This window comes from Rhipicephalus sanguineus, chromosome 11 (genome assembly GCF_013339695.2).
Source record: "Rhipicephalus sanguineus isolate Rsan-2018 chromosome 11, BIME_Rsan_1.4, whole genome shotgun sequence".
In the NCBI taxonomy this organism is placed as follows: domain Eukaryota; kingdom Metazoa; phylum Arthropoda; class Arachnida; order Ixodida; family Ixodidae; genus Rhipicephalus; species Rhipicephalus sanguineus.
In genome coordinates this window covers 34505950-34523692 of record NC_051186.1, presented here as the reverse complement: position 1 = coordinate 34523692, position 17743 = coordinate 34505950, and the positions used below count along the sequence as shown (strand labels likewise).

Genomic DNA, 17743 nt, shown 5'->3' with positions numbered 1-17743 from the left:
CCTTTATTATAAGCGTGATCCTGTTTTTGTGCAAATAAGAGTGCATATAAGTGTCTGCGGCTCTCAATTTTCTGGGAGCATTTCTTGGCGCTCATTCTTAAGCCGAACAAAATCGACAAAGCGACCGACAAATTAGCAGCTGAGTCACGTGTCCAATCATGTTCTTTTTGATGTCAGTGAATTAAGACCTCCTTGTAACGGTAACTTGCATTACTATGCGTAAAACTGGAACACAGTTACACAAGAGGCGAGTGCAATTGAGGGCAATTTGGACTGGCAAAAAGAAAATACCGAAAGCAGTGATACCATTGGGATATTAACTATATGGACACTCTCGACGGGGTTCTGCCGTTGGCGTTGGCGCCACCGTGCTGTCCCGTGTATATATAGGTATCTATATATGTATATAAAACCCACAAAAAATAGTTCATAAGAAAATTTTTCAGAGGCGCGCGACCGGGGAGTCAAACCTGGACGCCTTGCTCAGCAGCGCGTCGCGTTAGACGACTAAGCCACGAAAAACAGGCACCCTCCAGCACCCTAACGGCGAGCTATTTATAAAGAGTTTTTTTTAGACAATACAGATTTTTTACGAAAATCCTATGAGAGTAAGGCTCCTGTCGCTTTCGCACACAAACGCCACGTGGAGGAGGAAATACCTTGCCACAGCTTAATTAACGCTATCGCGGCTAATTAAGGAAAACTCGTTCATTAACTTTTTAATGATTAACTTGAGGGTGGACGTTCACATTACAAAAGTGTAGCGCGTGTCAATTTATGGCATAATTATGTTTTACAAATCACAAAAGTTGCACGTAGTTCGAGATCCTCGCCATCGAATTTAAAGGGCGAAGTTGAAACTCATCGCGCCCGGCGCGCACGAAGCGCGACCGTTTTGTTACGTCACACCGGAACTACCTCTGAGATGGAAGGGACGAAATTTGAATGAAGGCGCGCCGAGTCCGCATCTTTTGGTAAAAAGCTGCAAATCATCTCCCTCGTCCCAGCGCATTGCCTTACTTTAGCGTGTAGTTTTTGGTGCTTATCTGTTTTTTTTTTTAGCTGTGCAAAAAAAAAAAACACAATACCAAACTTTCCTTTGCCTGGGAAGCATAAATCTCTGTGGCAGCCATGCGGCGCTTCTTCATGGAGACGGGCGAAATAGTTTTTCGCGCCTCTATAGCTTATATAAGTAAGTAACAGACAAGCACTACACATCGCATGCAAACAATATGCTGTCGACTTGTGTATTTCAAAATGCTTGCCAATTTTTCTGACCAAATTCTGCTTCGGCGCGCCTTCATTCAAATTTCCTCACTTACGGGTAGTAGTTGCGTGAGGGGTTTCGGTTTCGTCCTTGAATTCGATAACGAATATCTCGAACTGCAACCACTTTCCACCTTGGCGGAAAGTTGGAAACGTAGAAAAGCAAAAATCTCGAGGTTCGCTAAACGAATAAATTATTCGGCGGTTTCGTGATGCATTATAGAACATGGTTATATGGCCGCTTATTAGGACGGGCCACAGCAAGGAACACAAAGATCGGACACGCGAATAAAACCATGTTTCATAAAGTCGGTAACCAACAAGCTCACGTTAGTGTCTTAATTTTATGTCGAAGACATTGCTAAATTCTTGCAAGAAATCACGAACTTCTGGCGTTACTCCCGCGTCTTGAAACCAAAATTAAACGCGTTTGCGAGATTTCCAAATATAAGCCATAAAAGCTGCGTATAGAACATAAGATAATTCACGAGAATAAAAAGTAGTGGCGAATGCCACTGTGGAGTTCACATGTTCAATACAGAACACGTGTTCTGTATTGTCTGTGGTCTTTGGAGACGTATGCGCTAATCGAATAACCGCAATATTTAGTGTAAAAACTTATTGTAGTTGTGAATATGCATCAGCAATTCCCTAACTGTGATTTCAACTTTGTATAGACGCCAGAAATTTACACAAGAAATAATGAAGTTAATCAACTTATGATATGGATACGTTTGCACTGCGCTCTTTCTTTGTAAATGCGGACTTTTTGCTTTATTTGAAACATTTAGTACGAATTAAGATATAGAAGGAGTAGCATTACTTGTATGATGCATCTGTGCAAGCAACGAAAAAGCTTAAGACTAAGTTCTCAGCGACTGGCTTAACCACTTCTGCGAATTCGAGGCTTGCTGATAATAAATGCGTTTCGATATAAAATGGTTTAAGTGACAAGCTTTGCCTCCTTGCAGCGCAAAGCTTCGCCGCCTACGCAGTATCGCCTGTATTTAACGACTGCCGATAATAGTATTATTTCTGTTGGCAGCTCAGTGCAATGAACGTTAACGTTCAAAGCAATGTAGGCGCGGCGTATAAAATCGATTTCTTTTGCGCATTTGCATGCAGGGGGTGGAGGTGGTGGCAATGTACTCGTTGGACTAGCGCTTGGAACTGAGGCTTTCTCTTCACGTAAGTGTTGTCGCTGATTTAGAGCGAACGGCAGATTTATCTTTCTCTAGAACCCTTGAATTAATTGTACCTCACCTTTCTCAAGCAGCTCGTGCTAAGGCGGAGCGTATTTGGCTCTCCAGTTGCGCTTCCTCTCACTAATTCGTTGAAGCTATGTGGATACGGGCTCTAACATTAGGATATAAAGCCTGCTTTTCGCATGGAGCTGGTCATACACTTTCAGCAACACTTTCTATACGGCGGCTGCCACTAACAAGAATAAATGTTGGCGTTTTATGTCTCAGAACCACGATATGATTGTGAAAGACGCCGTGGGGGACGGCTCCGTAAATTTCGACCATCTGCGGTTTTTTAATGTGCACCTAAATTTGAGCACACGAGCCTCTAGCATTTTGCCTCCTACGTAGTACGGCTGCCGCGTCCGGAATTCGATACTGCAACCTTCGGGTGAGCAGTCGAGTACCATAACTAGTAAACCACTGCGGCGGGTGTCGTCTGCCACGAGCATGGTCTTGTATGTCCATCTGACGATGGCCGGCTTGGCGGTGCCGTCGTCACAGCTATTATTATTGCGAGAGCAATTATATAGACAGTCTCGGCTGGATTTTGCCGTCGCCGCCGTCATGCACCGTATATGTATAAGTATGTATATATATATAAAAGCCCCAAAGAAAATTAAATTAAGAAGAATGCTTCCGAAGCGCGGAATCGAACCAGGGACCTCTTGCTCCGCAGCGAGTGGCGCTTCCACTACGCCACGAAACGCAGATCCTCCGCATAGCTAACGGCGAGCGTTATATACACACCGCTGGATGGACTCAGAGACTGCAGGCGATAATAAGCGTTTCTTCATTACCAGCGAGATGGCGCTAGGAGCGCGACGGGCGCATTCAAAACTCGTCGGTGAGCTCACTCGCTTCTTATATTTGCTCAGGGAGAACCTTGCAATTTCGCTGTCTGCTCGCGCGGTTTTCCCGTGGTGAGGGGAAGAGTAATGTTTCAAGCTTTCACCGTAATGTCCACGCTCATGTTACGGAGCGTACGAAAGTCACTCGAGCTGAAGGGAAGCCGCTAAACGAACAAACAGAAGATGAGCGCGAACTATCAAGTGGCACAGCTGGACACTTGAAGTACGCTAGTTTCCTTCGCTGCTTCGGCCGCCTTTGCAACAGGAGTGCTGTTCAAACTGAGAGTATCCATTGGCGAGCCGCACTTCGTATAGCATTAATTTCTTGCTATCGCATTCAATGCTTCGCCCTTGCGGCGAAACTGTTAATTTTTTTATGAAAGCATAGCGATAGGACTTGGGTGTGTGGTATACAACCCGTTCAGTGAGAAATGCATTCTTTTTGCTTTTCGCTATCCGAATCAATTCTGATTATGTGTAGTAAGGGCAGCAGATGAATTTTCTCTCTGAATTGCACAACACCTGGAGCACCCTCGATAGAAAACAGTGCCAAAAAGGATAAAAGGATGAGTGTCCTGCAAAAAACTTCTTGCGGAAAATGAACACTTTGTAGCATACGAATAACAGATTCACGAAAGGTTCATTTCACACCGATAGAAATATGTCGATTGAATTTGTGGAATTTTTAAACTACAGAATATTTCCACCTGCATCATGTGCATACAGTGGACTCGCTTTGTGTATGTTTCAGTGGCTGGCGCTGGGACTAGCATTGCAGATACGGTATTAACTAATCAAGCAAACAAAGCTGACGGTGAGTCATCCTGCCTTTCTTTTTTTCTAAAGAAAGTGCTATATATTAATGTCATGACATTAATATAACATGAATCCTCTTTACTGAACCACACTTTACAAAAATGTATTGTAAATGGGCTACATTTAGCTAATTTAGTAAGTAAGTACATCTATTGCTTCGAATTCGTTCAAGTATCTACGCTTAACTAGACGTGTTTACCTGTAATGGTTTCTACGCCCCCAGATATTATTGCATGGCTTTAACTTACGTTTATCACATATCTATTGTGAGCACAAGGACATATGCGACGCCTATTTATAAGCCAAATATGTAGCTGAGAAGGGAACAAATGTAAATAAGCTAAATACGTTACCCTTCCTACCTGTGTATTGTGCTGGCACTGTACATGCCGAAAAGAGAAAAAATCAGGAACACGTTGGAAAACGTAGATTCGTCCGTACGTATTCCGTGCTGTCGGTTTTCCTATTGATATAGAAAGCTGGCTGAATACGAATGTATGAAAATTAGCTCAAAACTAGTCCCTTTACAGTACTTCTGCGGGACGCTTCTTCTTTGTTTTTTGTCGTATTTCTAATCCGCGAAGCTTGGAGATATCACGGTTAACGTGCGTTTGCTCCGTTTTAACGTGTCATAGGGCTGCCTTCCTAGGCCTTCCACGCTTTACTTGGCTTCATTATATGTGGGCGCCATTAGATGGCGCCGATAAGTATCGCGCATCGTTATTGAGTGCACGCATTAATTTTACGGCACAAAAATAACCCGAAGATATCATGTACCAAGGAGGTACGATAAAAAAAATCTAGAGAAATAATTTTTTTTCTCGTCTGTTATTCCGTCGCGCCAGTCTTTCAGTGATAATAAATAAGGGGCCGAAATAAAGGATGTACGGAAACATTCCGTCTCCATCGTTTGTGCATGTCTTGACTGAAACCTCCCATTTAACGACTCTGTTTTACCAACTAAGACAAGTTGTCCGTAGATGAAAGCTGAGCTTAGGTACAAGCTAATTCTAGACTATATGCCAATGCTTTTTTGGCTTAACAACCCCACATACAAAATCAGAACTACACGGCGTAATCAATGAGGACCCTTAGCTTAGATGAACTCATTTGAGTACGCAATCCTTTAAGTCTCTTAAGGGCACACAAGTACGCTAGATTGAATAATACTGGATTTATAGGAACGCATTCAGTGTGCCGGTAGATATCTAATTCTTCGCCTAATGAAGAATGTGACATCTGAATTAATGGCGCACATCTAAGTTTACAGGTATTATGCCGGCAGTGTGCAAATATAAACTTTGCTGCAAGGAAGCACCATATCGACGAAGCCAGTGCGAACTATGGGGAATAAAACGTAGAGATACCACGAATGTGAATACGTGCGCCATGTCAAGTTTCTCAGTTGTATGAAGGAAGGATGGCCTTTCAGACGGTATTGGTTCGAGGGCGAACACGAAGCCATTGCCTCACCAACGTTGAAAGAAAGCACAAAAGGTGCAAACAATGGGAAAAAATGGCGTTATGAATCCCATCGGAAGAGTGATGCGGCAGATCACCGAAGGGTATCTGATAAATACAGACTAGAAAGAAATATTGATTTGGTGAGTCGGGTGAAATAACAACGCATTATCCAAAGAACAACGACCTTTAGTAATACGGAAACAGTATTTATGATGTGATATATTTCTCGCAAAACTTCGGGAAAAAAAAACAACTTAAGACAGCTTCGCACCAGTGGTGCCAAGCCCGAAAGAAGAGCCAAGCTGGGCGGCCTTCCTTGTTTCAGTTTAATTTTCTGTTTCTTCCTTTCTCCCTGTTTTTTAAATCGTCCTGTGGGACAGCTCGGTTCTTTATTTTGTTTACTTGTTGCGGCCAACTTGGGGGGCCACGCCGGTCGGGGTGCTTCGAAGTGCCTGTGCATCGCCCCGAAAGGTACCTAGACTACGGAGATGGGTGAGCCCATCGGGTTCCTTGTCGCGCCCGGGACAAAGGAGCCCGGCCACACTCGCGGGCGGCGGCAGCAAGGGCTGGAAACGCTGTCGCAATGACCTCCCTGATTGCTCAGCGATGCCTTTCGGCGGCGCATGAATGGGCCGCCTCCGGGCCCCGCCGTTTGCCGTTCCCGCGCTTCGCGGGCGCCACCCAAGGAGGTACAAGACCAAGCGGCCTGCCTTTTGTGCACCGCGTGGTTGCCGGATGCATTCGTCATGTGTGGCGTGCATCCGGTGGCTCGAACAGCGGACAGGCCCTTGACGCTCGAATGCGTGAACGACGAGGAGCGGGCCCACGTCGTGGGGCATCGGACGCCCGGTCGGCACCTTTGACAATTGTTTGCGCGCTGGCCTCCCTTCGGCGTGGTATCCATTTCCGCACTTTGCTTTACAGTCTGGTTCGGCAAAATCACTGGAGCGGGAGCTGGAAAACGAGCTTATAAGTGGTGCCACGTGCGACGTTTTGCGCGGAGGGGGAAGCAGCGAAGTGGCCCGAGGGTGGTCGAGGCACCCACAAGACAGGCGGTCTGCCGTCCCTTCAGCAGGGTGTTTGACATGCCACCAGGGACGTTTTTCTTAAGGACTTTTTCCTTTTCTTTTCTTATCACTGCGCGCGTGCACTTAGCTCTAGACACGTGTCGCGTCAGCTGAGTCTGCCCTGGCCACAACAACTTTAGTTTATTTTGCTTTTATTTGCCTCTTGTATGTGTATAGCTTGGGACGAGGAGCATGAGCCCGCATAAGGGTAAGAACGCGGTGACCTTGCTGCGAGTTCGTTGATTTGCTGCATGCACCGCCCAATTACAGAGCAAACAGGCGGCTATTCGCCGGCAATAATGTAAAGACGGAGCATCAGGGTAATAAAAAGCGGCCCCGGTGTTCCGTCTGGCGTTCTGAACCGGGCTTAAGGCGTTAGGCACCGTCGGCTCTGCCGAATCTCGTAGGGTCGCCCTACAGACGATTCATTTCCAGTGTTTGTTTTTCTTTATTTCTTTGTAACATTTGTGCTTGTAATTCTTCTGTAAGTCTGTAAATATAAGTTGTCTTGATTTTCCTCTAAACTTCTCCAGCGTACCTCATTCTTCAAGCGACCAGCGAATCCAACGTTAATTCCTCCCACTTCGTTTATAACACCCCGGGTGGTGCGTCTCGGGCGCCGAGTGTGGAGTGTGGTTTCTCATCTTCAAAAGAACCTGGGGTGCTATCGCGGAACGATTCTATTTTTTATTCCAATGCTTTTCGTGCTTTTCGCGCTTGGCCATTGGTCAGAACGACGGTCCGTCCGCGTCGCGATCAGCCAGCCGCGAGTGGTGGATGATAAGAATAGCATAGAATATGGCATTGGAATCGGGGGTAGCATCGTTCCGCGATTGCACCCCTGAACTTTACTCGCCCTGTTGTCTTCCTTATTTTCCATTTCTTCCTTTCTCTGTTTCTTCTCTTTCTCTTCTTTATAACTTGTTTTTGTACTTCTTCTCTTTCTCTCTCTCTCGCTTCCTCTTTCTTTCTATCTCTTTTTTTCTCTTTCTTTGCTTCTCTCTCTTTTTTTCTCGCTCTGTCTTTCTTCCCTTTCTCTCTATTTCTCTCTTTCTGTGATATGCTTTACTTTCTCTCCTCCTTTTTCCTTTCCTCATCACCTTCACATTTATCCTCCTCACCCCCTTCCCTTTCCCGTCCCCTTGGTATGGTATACTATACAATGCTATGTCATGCTCTGCTAGCGTGCCTGGATAGCCGAGTGATTAGTATGCTCGCCTTCGGATCATTTGCACGTGGGTTCTAATCCCGTCTCGTCAAGATTTTTTGCCATGAAATCCTCTCTTACTCTTTTTCTCTCTTTTTAACACGAAAGTGTTTTATGCCGGGGTCCACCAAGTATATCCGTCACGGATAGGACGTTGATAAAATGGACGCTACCGGGCGAGAAAGAAAAAAACCAAGAAAAAGATTCCCCGCTGGGAATCGAACCCACGACCTTGCGGCCGCGACGGCATGCACCCGACGCCCTACCGACTGAACCAACTCGGCATTGCTGGACACGGCGAGAACGCGCCTTATATCTTTCACACATTCTCTTTCGCACGGTGCTCTCTGTTGGCGGTGTAGGTAGGCGGGGCGGAGCGGGGCGGGGCAGGGCGGTGCCGCCGTCTGTGAGAGTTGAAAAGACGTAATGCTTGACGATAGACACTTACTAGCGCTTACTCCGAGATTGCGCGTGATATCGGAGGTCATGGTTAAAGCGTCTCGATACCAGCGAGGAAAACTCGCCGCGCTGGCGTCGCCGAGGTACCCTTGACGCAGTTACGTTGGTTACGTTCTTTGACTTTTGCTTCGTGTTAGCGTGCGTCGGCTCATCGGAGTAGTGCAGCTTCCACATGCACCAACGGGATTTCTCCGCCGCCGACTGCTTCGATTGCGAGAGCACCGACTAACAAAACTGCTGCAATGCGCGTTGCAGAAAGGACGCGATTTCGACGGGCGAATGTCGTGCCTTGGTGGAGCGACACTAGCGCCTGCAAGACAGAGCACAGCGGGACGCACGCGTTTGCGACTCAGGCTACGAACCTCTACCTCCCGTGTTGCTGAAGCGTAGTGTGTGGTAATGTATGCATGAGCGCAGGCTTCGGTCACCCATTGCTAGAAAGCGCACACCGTGCCGTTTCTCTCCTTAATTGACGACGCTTTGAAGAAGTGTATACCGGGTACCAATGTTGATTATGAGCTTGTTGATATCATACTTACGCGGGATTCACGATTTCCTCTGTCCAAATATATGTTCACAACGTTAATCGTGATCATGGGCGTTAGTCGACGCGATAGAGACATGCCGTTAACATGGGTGCATCCACGTCAAAACGGTGCTGTAGCTGCCAAACGCCAATAGATATTGCACAAGCTCTCATATATCACTACACAATAAGCACTACTTCTGTGAACCGATTCCTATGACGGAGGGATCAGCCATGTTTTTTTTTTTCTGTGTCTCTGTACTCGTTCTCTTACCCATCAGAGTTATCAGTAGATGCCGCATTTTTAGGCAATAAAAAAGCTCGTTTTAGGCGACAAGAATAGACAGGCAAAACAACGTTTAGACCTCCAACATCGTAAATATACGCACAATAAATTTTCACAGAAATGCAAATAATTTCAAACGAAGACGTGCGTGACCTCTATCTATGACAGCAAAACAAAAATGTTATTAAGGTGGCTCCAAGGCGCCAACAATTGAACATAGCCGTGCAACCGTGCTTTGTCTCGCACGGTGAGCAGTGCACGGTCTCTCCCGTGTTCGGCGCGGTGAGTCAGGTGTCACCCGTCGAATCAACACACTCCTGGGTGTCTTTTCGGGATGACTGAGAAGGGCAGAGCAGGAACGGATAGCCAGATCGCTAAAAGACCAGAAGGGAGGGATTTCTCTTATTGGCCGGGTCGAATCGCGTAGAGCCAATTTCTCCCCTGGCAGGGAACCACTGGCGTAGCCAGGCAGGGGAGGGAAGGGGGAAGTTCAATCGCTCCCCCCCCCCCCCCGCTCCTCTCCGTCCCGAAACATTTCAGTTTTGCATGTGTATATATACACGCACACATACAAACGCACCTATGAACATACATAAAGTATGGTTGAACACCCTCCGAAAAAGAAATTTATAGCAACGCTACGGCAGTGAATACCTTTAACAGTAAATTACATACAAAGGAGAAGCCGCGTGCACATCACATTTTTCTTTCCTTTTTTTTTGCTCTTCACTCTCCTTTCCACTGACGGCTCTCCGTGGTTTGGCATTCACGAACCGCTCGCGCCATGTCAGCGCGGCGGCGTATGCTCGCGGCGTGTCCCACTCCACTGCTTCCAGCGGTTGTGTCCGGGAGTTGGTTAAATAGAAGACTAGGTTGTATCCTGTAGTTCCGAACAGTCAATATAGCGTGGTAACATGAATAACGGTCTCAAACTGCACGATGGAGCGAAACTTGAGGCTAAATAGTGTTAAGCGGCAATTTTGCAAATAGAAGGAAAGATGACGTTTAAGGGCCCGTTTTTCTTTGTTAGACACAATAATCATGAGAACTAACAGACAATAATGTCAAAGAAAGTATAGGGGATGTTATTTGTAATAATTGGTATTTGTAATTATTGCAAATTACATCCCCCATACCTTTCTTGGCGTTATTGTCGGTTAGTTCTCATGAATTTTGAAAATAGGCATTTATAGGCACTGTAAAAACACTATAAAGACCCTTCCTAACATCTAATTCATGCTAATATATCAAAATGGCGCGATAGGAGCGCAAGGAACAGAATAGCCATTTGTCCTAAAATCCGGTCTCTAGATACGAGAATAGAGCGTCGGACAAATCGGCGCACGTGTTCTGTGAGCGAAGTATAGAAGATGAGAAGAGAACGATGAGGAAGAAGAGGACAAAGATAGTGCGTGTTGGTTCAGGATGATGATACTTTTTTGTTGGCAGAATACAACCAACGGCTGGCACAAACAGCTCCGCTGTTAAGCTATATAGACATAAAAGACGATTTGGAGACTTTGGCCAGCAAAATTTTGAATCGGTGGCAAAATAAACTGCTCTTCCAATTTCATGAGAGGTATTGAATATTTGCCAGGAGGCTGTACTATATGTACGAGCGACAGTGCAAAACACTTGAATGGACAAGGGCCACCGAGGAGAACATAAAAAGAGCGCTAACTTTCAACAAGTGGTTTTTATTGGAAAATCGAAGTACATGTGGCGACACAATCTGCGCAGCCACCACGCAGCCTACACCTCACTATCATTTCGCTCGGCGTGACACGGCTGCACGATGCGCACCACAATCCGATAAGCCACAGCGCCGAGCAGAATCATCCGAGGCATACGTTACCGGCGGCGCCTACAAAACTCGGCTGCAAGCTACCAAGATCCTGCTTGTTTATCTAACAGCGAGCGCAGCATCGGCATGTTTGCCCCGCTGCTACTAACACGTTAATAAACGCTGTTATGTTTCATGTTGGGATGCTACGTTCCTTCGGCACAGCATCCCACACACATATGTATGGTACACACACTTTGCCTTGTGGTGAGCCTCTAGTAATTGCTATGGCGATTCGTATGGTAATTACTCTGTCTAGTAGTAAGCAGTATGTCTGGTAAAGAAATCGACGTCAGAACGACATGCTCCGAGAACATAGGAATAATGTTATCAAAGTACGCGATGGGTGGCTAGCACTGCACTGAAGCATATTGCACTTGAATCTGTCTTCTAAAATATGGCAGTGGTATCGTCACAGAGAGGCGAATTATCTATATTGATCATCTACCTGGCCAGCCAAACATTTCCTCCACCAAGCGACAAGCTGAACAGGACGCAGGCGGTGGCCCTCAGACAACTGCAGACGCGCGCGTACCCCAACCCCGCACAGTGTAATAGACTCTACCCGAGTACATACCCGACAAATATATGCAAGGTCTGCCACACTGAGGTCGCCACATGCTCTGGGACTGTTACAAAAACCCGCTAGGTGCTAACTCCGGAACCCTTCCGCCGCGCTGGGCCGCTGCCTTGCGCCGCCCCAGCCTCGGCGACCAACTTTGGGCTGCCCAGTAGGCCCGCGAGGCGGCGGTAAGGCAAGACCTCGATGTCCCCACGTGGGAGACCTAAGGCCCGGTCGGCGAAAGCTCTGCAGGACTACCAATAAAGTTGTTACCAACCAAATCGCTGAATTAGCCAAAATAACATTATTTGGTACTTATCGTCTATGCACTTCATATTCGTCGCCAACAGAAAAAGAAACGTAATTTATTCATGTCGCTAAGGTGTGAATTTGATAATGCCACAATGATTCATATTTAGTGGTTTCTATGTTATTTTGGATAACATGATTAATAAAATGTAGGAAATATCGAAGAGTGCTTAACAGCGCAAACGACAGGAGGGGATAGAAGAGAGGAGACAGAGTGCTGAACTGCCAACAATTTGCGGTGTCGTTTGCGCTGTTCGTTTGCGCTGTTAAGCACTCTTTATCATGTTGTACCAACACACTCAATCCTACTGTCTCTTAAATATCGGAAGCGCGTTGTCTGTGCACATGGTAGTTACTGTGGCGAATAAGAGTCGTATGTGCCATGCATAATTCACTCGATTTTCAAGTAAAACCACTAGTTGAAAGTTAGCGCTTGCGTTGTGTTCTTCTGTGTTGTAGTTGTCCAATCAAGCTCCTCGCAATGCTACAATGAGACACCGAAAAGGCCGAACCTTAGCGTTGGTATGCGTACAAGCTGGGTTTCAATAACCACAGCATTACTAACGAGAGTAGTAATAACAACCGCATGAATAAGTTCAGAATAACTGGCAGGGCCGTAAGAGAAAATAAGTTACGATAAATGTGCATGTTGTATAACACGGGAGCACTTCTTCAATCGTTAACCTTGGCTATTCGTGCTCTCTTAGGTGAGGAAGATGAAAATGAGAAGGACAAACGGGTGAGCCAACCAGCCAACAGGAGGGCCCCAACAAGAGCCCTCATGCGTTAACGACGTGCGAAAACAGGTATGTATTTCATAGCAAGCTCGGCAACTTGCTAGTTTTTACGGTTCACTTTAAACTGAAGTAGCGGAAATAAAATAAAAAAAAACGAGGACAAAGGTTAGACACTTATGTCCATCTAACCTTTGTATTTGCTGTTTGTGATTAGTCAATATAATATGAAAAAATCCGTAAACAGGGGGTGGGTGCTCGAGCCCACACCCCCCGTTTACGGATTTTTTCATCGCAGCTTCCATCTTCCACTTCCTGCCGTTTTTTGGATTTCAATCTAATATGTATTTTGTAGCATCCGTATACTGTGCGCCAATTTCACATTCATAAAGAAACAGGCGAATACAAAGAAAGCCGATTACTGTTATATAGCAAAGGTATTGCACATATGGCCTGCTACGCAGTATAAGGCCAAAAAACACAACGTGAATTTCCAATTTATTTATCGCATGTTGTCCGTTCACTTTGAGTTTTTCTAATGCTTACGCGTGAAATCAGAGTGGTAAAGCACTATGCACAATTTTACATGGGCAGTTGATACCGCTGAGTTAAGAAAGGGAAAATGGACAACCACCCGTTTGTAGCACGAAGCCACAAGGAAATCCATTGTCCATTTTCCCTTTCTTAACCCTTCCGCCACCTTGCGGGATTCCGCAGAACTGATTTGCAATACGTGTCCAGTTGCTTCGAGTTGTCGATGAATTCGCCCTCGCGCTGCCAATTGCTAGCTTCCTGGTTAGCTCAATTGGTAGAGCGACCGCCCCGGAAAGGCGTTGGTCCCGGGTTCGATCCCCGGACCAGGACGAATTTTTCGGCGACTAAGAGGCTTTATTTTCCGAGAAATCCGTATGGATTTCCTTGTGGCTTCGTGCTACAAACGGGTGGTTGTCCATTTTCCCTTTCTTAACCCTTCCGCCACCTTGCGGGATTCCGCAGAACTGATTTGCCATACCGCTGAGTTATTTATGCTTGGAGATAAAAAATTGTTATAGAAAAATCCCTCAATACACTCATTGCCCGCACGTGTGCTTTAGACCTAAACTGACAAAACTGCGGGTAGGGTGTGCAACAATGTCTGTTCCAGCACGTGATGAGGCACTTCAGATCACAATACGCTCCTCCCAACCACTTCGTTTTTGGGGGCGAAATGCAAAGAACGCCTGTGTTCTTAGGTCTAGGTGGGCCTTTAAAAACACAGGTGGGCTAAAAGCATCCGGAGTCTCTCAAAAGGGCGTGTCTCATAATCATCTCATGGTTTCGACATGTAAAAACACAGCGACCATTCACTTTATTACTTTACTCATTTCCCACTTTTGCTGGGCTAAGAAAAGGGGAACTAATTCATCGTACTTAAAGTGTGACTTCAGTTTTAGTAATGCAGGAAAGAATATTACTTTTAAGGGCTCGGTTCTTCGTTAGACACATAATAATGAGAATTAACAGACAATTGTCTGTTATTAACAGACAATATTGTCTGCTAGTTCTCAATTTTAGTAACTACTCGAGTTGATTGGCAAACGAAAAAAAGCATACTATGCGCATACAATGTACAAAACAACATCAATGTGTGACCTGTATTAACTATATTTCCTCGTGCAATTTTTCAGATTTTATTTCAGCGGGAAATATTTGAATTCCAACTTTCTCGGATTGTACCATGAAGTGATCAGTGGATACTTTCATTGCTACAAGCGCTGAAGAGCTCAGGGACGAAACAGGAACTGTCGATGAAGTCAATTAAATTATGTTACTATTGCTTTCTGACTAACATTTCTGAGTGCTGTATTTGAGACAACTTCTCTCTAAAGAGTGACTCTGGGAATAAACCTTTCCTGTTATGTTGTTCAATAGCAGCTAAGAGAGAGAGAGAGAGAATAGGAATAAAAGAAAGGCGGGGAAGTTAACCAGGGCTGAGCCCGGTAAGCTACCCTGCACTGGGGGAGGGAGAGGGGGAGGGAAGTTAGAGAGGAGGAGAGAAAAGTCACTCTCTCAGCCGACGTAACAGTTCCGCGTTTGACATCACAAACGGCGAATCAGTCCGGTATTCTTGAGAAAACGCAACGGCGCCTTCCTTGCCTTTGGGAACTGTGATGGGCAGCCCTATGGTCCCAATATTTTCGCGACAGTGAAAGCGCTTCCGTCCATCTGATTTAGTGCAGTGCTGAGGTGAAGCCTCTCGTTTTTTATGGAAAGATGCTTTTCTTAATCTTCTGTAATGTAAGTGTTTTTTTTACAATTTGTTACTGCAGTCCCCAAGAAGACAGTAGCATTCGTCCAAACTGGCCGCATCTTCCATTACTTTACCCAGCATTAGTCCCGTCCAATGTATATTGCTACGGGATGAGTTGGACAAGCGGAAAAAGGCATCAACAGGTGCGACATCTGGACGCCATTATTTTGTTGACTTAAAAGAAACAATATTCAAACGCAACGATATTGGGGTGTATGTTTTGGTTAGTCAGCCTTGAAGCCTTATCCCGTAATGGTTTAAATGCGCCAAGGCACGCACGACAGAGAAGAGAGCACGTGTGCAGGAATGAACGTCAACAAACTAGCCCAATTTGGTGCTCTTCTGCTAGAAGCCTTAGCTGCTGCAACCATTCTCTTGCCGACGCTGACGCCCCACTAGGCTGCGCCCGACATCGCCTGAGACCCGGGTATTCCAAAACGGCAACGGACAGCCATCTCTGGGTGTTCCGGTCCGAAGAACCGGTAGCTGCAGGACACAGAAAATTGGGCCACACTTTATTTACAGAAAATTTCGTTGGGGACGTAGACAAACGGCCCACCTACTACAAACGAATGAGGAAACACTACGGCTGGAATTCCACGCCTCAGCTATTATATAATGTCGTTCTCTTCCTCGCGGACTCAGCGCTAGTGAGCGTACTGAGAATGAGTTCTGCGGAATCCCGCGAGGTGACGGAAGGACTATGAAAGGGATAATTGACAAGTCCCGCTTGCAGCACGAAGCCACGAGGTAATCCATACGGATTTCTCAGAAACGAAAGCTTTTAGTTGAAGAAAACTTCGTCCTTGTCCGGCGATCAAACCCGGGACGAACGCCTTTCCGGAATGTAATTTTCCGGAATCGCTTCGCTCTGCCAACGAAGATTTCCTTCTGGCTTCGTGCTACAGACGGGTGGTTGTCAATTATCCCTTTCACTAGTGAGCGTTGAGAACGATGGTGATAGCTCACTAATGATAGCGCTCTCCACATCGGACAGCGCACTCCTCTCTGGCCTTGCAAACACACTTTTGCCAAGAACATTGTTTTCTTTATTCGGGCAATTGCTGCTGTCACCTTATTCACTGCCAAGTGTTTCTGTGCATGTTGCAGCAGCCGATCTTTCATCCTTTGACGAGTCAGTTGAACCACTAGCGTGAAACTGCACGAAGAAACACGTACTTGTGTCGCGTTCTGTCGGGGCACCACAACTAAATATCGACCTCTGGGTGGTTTAGGGGACCTTTGTGTATCAATAACTAATTTACACTTCGCCTAAATATTCACTAGAAGAGCCTGCAGATCTTAAAAGCCTGCAGAACTTAAAAGAGGCCAGGCGAAGAGACCAAAGCTCTGCAATACTCTTTTCAGCACGCCTCGAATGAACTCAAGTGCATCAGGTATGCGCTTGAGAAGTTTAGCCGCTCTTAAAGGGACGGACAACCACTCAGAACACGAATTGAGATCACCCCGCTAATAAAATGATTGTCTATTTTATTGTCTAAAGTTTAAAACGAACCCTGTGTTTCTCAATAAACGCGGATTTATATTTTTATTTCGTCACTCAAAATTACTTTTGGTGCCTCTGAGGGCAAAAAGGTGAACGTGCACATATACCTATCACGTGACCCTTTACTGGTGTAGACTATTAACTGCCTCTATATTAGCGTTGATACAGCACAGTTTTAGATGCGAAACAGCTTTTGCGCTCGGCTGTGTCCGTAGTTCCATTGGCGACCATCCCACCTAGCATAGCCATCTGAGCGCGCGCTCGCGCCAAGAAGTCTTCTTCCTCTTGTTCTTCGACAGCCTTGATGATGATACGTGCAGAGCACTTTAGGGGCCCGGGTTGCTGTATGCTTTCCTAGCTTTGCGGAACCGCAGCCAAAACTATGTGTGCTGGCACGCCCTAGCGCGGTCGGGCTTGTGTAGGGGGCTGGGTAAGACGCTGTGGCCTCTCCCCCTTACACTCTCTCAAGAATCATGTGATGGCGTTGGGGAACGAGATTCTGCAGACGCGCGATGAACCAATGCGTTGTATCCTAGTCAGAACGCGCTGGCACGCGCTAGCGCGTCCGGGCCTGTGTAAAGGGCTGGGTAAGACGCTGTGGCTTCTCCCCTTACACTCTCTCAGCAATCACGTGATGACGTCGGGGAACGAGATTCTGCAGACGCGCGATGAACCCGCATGGCGTGCTCCAACAAGAGTTCGGGACGAGTAACAGCAGCAGCAAATACAGTGAATTCATGGTGTGCCCCACTTGCAAGGACGCGTTAACATCGGGCAAGGTGCCCGTGATGAACGGAACTTTAATTCGATCCATGCGCTGCTTCGCATCCCCACATGGCTCCCTTTAGTGGGAGATGGTGCAATTTTTTTTATTACAATCTTTTCTGACGTAAAACGTGCAGATATGCATTCGTTTGCACTGAGTAGAATAGCGCCGCCGCCTTCGCTTGACGTATGACCAGATGCTCGTGAACGGCAGCATGAACATCGTCAGCTGAGGGCCTAACGGCACTTGCCGACGTGTTGAAAAAGTACGAAGAGTGCCTCACGGCCTCCGAGATTACCTCCGGTGACGCGCTGCCGGAATTAATCGCGGAGGCCACGAGCGTCTAGCTCGCGAGGCCGTAAAGAGATCTTCCGTGATGACGCGCGTTCGGAAAACTTATTCTACCTGCTTCTTATATTCCGAAATGGTCGGAAATGTCAATATGAAGGTGGTTAACCACCGTTTCACCCACTACAGAGAAGGAAAAACCTTGAGCATAATACGAGGAGGGCTATCGGCATCGCTATCGCTAGCGTTGCTGGAGCA

General features: G+C 46.4%; 1 protein-coding gene and 1 non-coding gene across 2 annotated transcripts in view; both read left to right on the top strand.

The window, feature by feature from the left end:
• Positions 1-14451, top strand: part of LOC119373399 (uncharacterized) — a 34762-nt gene extending 20311 nt beyond the window's left edge. Inside the window, exons 9-12 of the mRNA XM_037643429.1 lie at positions 2392-2454; positions 4113-4175; positions 12608-12706; positions 14302-14451. Coding sequence (XP_037499357.1) covers positions 2392-2454; positions 4113-4175; positions 12608-12690 — 209 coding nt within the window. The 3' untranslated portion in view covers positions 12691-12706; positions 14302-14451. The remainder of the gene's footprint in view (positions 1-2391; positions 2455-4112; positions 4176-12607; positions 12707-14301) is intronic.
• Trnas-gga (transfer RNA serine (anticodon GGA)) lies at positions 13425-13498 on the top strand. The gene has a single exon. It is a non-coding gene; the product is annotated as a tRNA-Ser (tRNA).
• Positions 14452-17743: the final 3292 nt, after the last annotated feature.